The sequence below is a fragment of the Limulus polyphemus genome, unplaced genomic scaffold, assembly GCF_000517525.1.
Source record: "Limulus polyphemus unplaced genomic scaffold, Limulus_polyphemus-2.1.2 Scaffold2440, whole genome shotgun sequence".
Lineage (NCBI taxonomy): Eukaryota > Metazoa > Arthropoda > Merostomata > Xiphosura > Limulidae > Limulus > Limulus polyphemus.
Genome location: NW_013668050.1, coordinates 39,372 through 41,124, shown reverse-complemented (window position 1 = coordinate 41,124; position 1,753 = coordinate 39,372). Strand labels below are relative to the sequence as shown.

The 1,753-nt window shown below is 27.4% G+C and overlaps 1 protein-coding gene across 1 annotated transcript in view; it reads right to left on the bottom strand.

Annotated features, from left to right (window-relative positions):
* Window positions 1-1,753, bottom strand: part of LOC106466962 (neuronal membrane glycoprotein M6-a-like) — a 50,936-nt gene that overhangs the window by 10,624 nt on the left and 38,559 nt on the right. The window contains exon 5 of the mRNA XM_013927275.2: window positions 1,214-1,367. Within this exon, the coding sequence (XP_013782729.1) occupies window positions 1,214-1,367 (154 nt within the window). The remainder of the gene's footprint in view (window positions 1-1,213; window positions 1,368-1,753) is intronic.

The following is a 1,753-nucleotide window of genomic DNA, read 5'->3' as shown; positions in this document are numbered from 1 at the left end:
AGAGTTTATAAAAAAGTGGTAGTAGATATCAGTATTATCATTCAAGTTTTAGAAAGTTGTAGTATATATCAGTATTATCATCAGAGTTTATAAAAAAGTGGTAGTAGATATCAGTATTATCATTCAAGTTTTAGAAAGTTGTAGTATATATCAGTATTATCATCAGAGTTTATAAAAAAGTGGTAGTAGATATCAGTATTATCATTCAAGTTTTAGAAAGTTGTAGTAGATATCAGTATTATCATTCAAGTTTTAGAAAGTAGTAGTATATATCAGTATTATCATCAGAGTTTATAAAAAAGTTGTAGTAGATATCAGTATTATCATTCAAGTTTTAGAAAGTAGTAGTAGATATCAGTATTATCATCAGAGTTTATAAAAAAGTGGTAGTGGATATCAATATAATCATACAAGTTTATAGAAAGTAGTAGTAGATATCAGTATTATCATTCAAGTTTTAGAAAGTTGTAGTAGATATCAGTATTATGATTAAAGTTATAAGAAAGTAGTAGTAGATATCAGTATTATCATTCAAGTTTTAGAAAGTAGTAGTAGATATCAGTATTATCATTAAACTTTATAGAAATGAATAGCAGATATCAGTATCAACATTAACGTTTTAGAATGAAGTAGTAGATATCAGTATTATCATTAACATTTTAGAAAGAACTAGTAGATATCAGTTTTATCATTAACATTTTAGAAAGAACTAGTAGATATCAGTATTATCATTAACATTTTAGAAAAAACTAGTAGACATCAGTATTATCATTAACATTTTAGAAAGAACTAGTAGATATCAGTTTTATCATTAACATTTTAGAAAGAACTAGTAGATATCAGTATTATCATTAACATTTTAGAAAGAACTAGTAGGTATCAGTATTATCATTAACATTTTAGAAAGAACTAGTAGACATCAGTATTATCATTAACATTTTAGAAAGAACTAGTAGATATCAGTTTTATCATTAACATTTTAGAAAGAACTAGTAGATATCAGTATTATCATTAACATTTTAGAAAGTAGTAGTAGGTATCCGTATTATCATTACAGTTTTTAGAAAGTAGTACTACATATCAGTATTATCTTTAAAGTTTATAGAAAGGAATAGTAGATATCTGGTGTTATCATTAAAGTTTTTTTTATCTCAACTGAAAATATGAGTTGAGTGAGAGATGGATCATACATGTTTATAAAGAGCATCCTTACCAAAGTGAGTCAGGTCTATACACTGTCTCTGACTATTAGTAATCTCCAACTGGTTACATAACCCCCAGGAAACCATAAAGACAAAGGTGATGATCACCAAACAAGCTAATATGAAAATCCATGCCAAGTCCAGTAGATATGTGATTACTAAAAACTGAAAATAGAGAAGTTCTCTTTATTATGTTTTTATAAAATCTACAAAGAGAAATAAATATTTTATAAATACTCAAGTAACTGATGGAAGTATGTTACAACTTGGTCACAACCTTTGGTTTCAATACACCACTCTCTTCGTAACTAGTTGGAAGAACTTCTAATGCACGTGTAAACCTGTAAATATTTTATTTATAAAAATTCTGCATCAAGTTTGGTCATGCATTACTTGTCTGAACCATGAGAGTAACTACTAGGTAACCTGCACTATACAGTTGACATTCTCATTAAGTCTTTCGACAAAGACTCGGTCCCTGGGACCAACATCATAACCATTTGGGGCTTGTTATAGTTTTCATGCTATAACTTTTAAATTAGTAAGCAAAT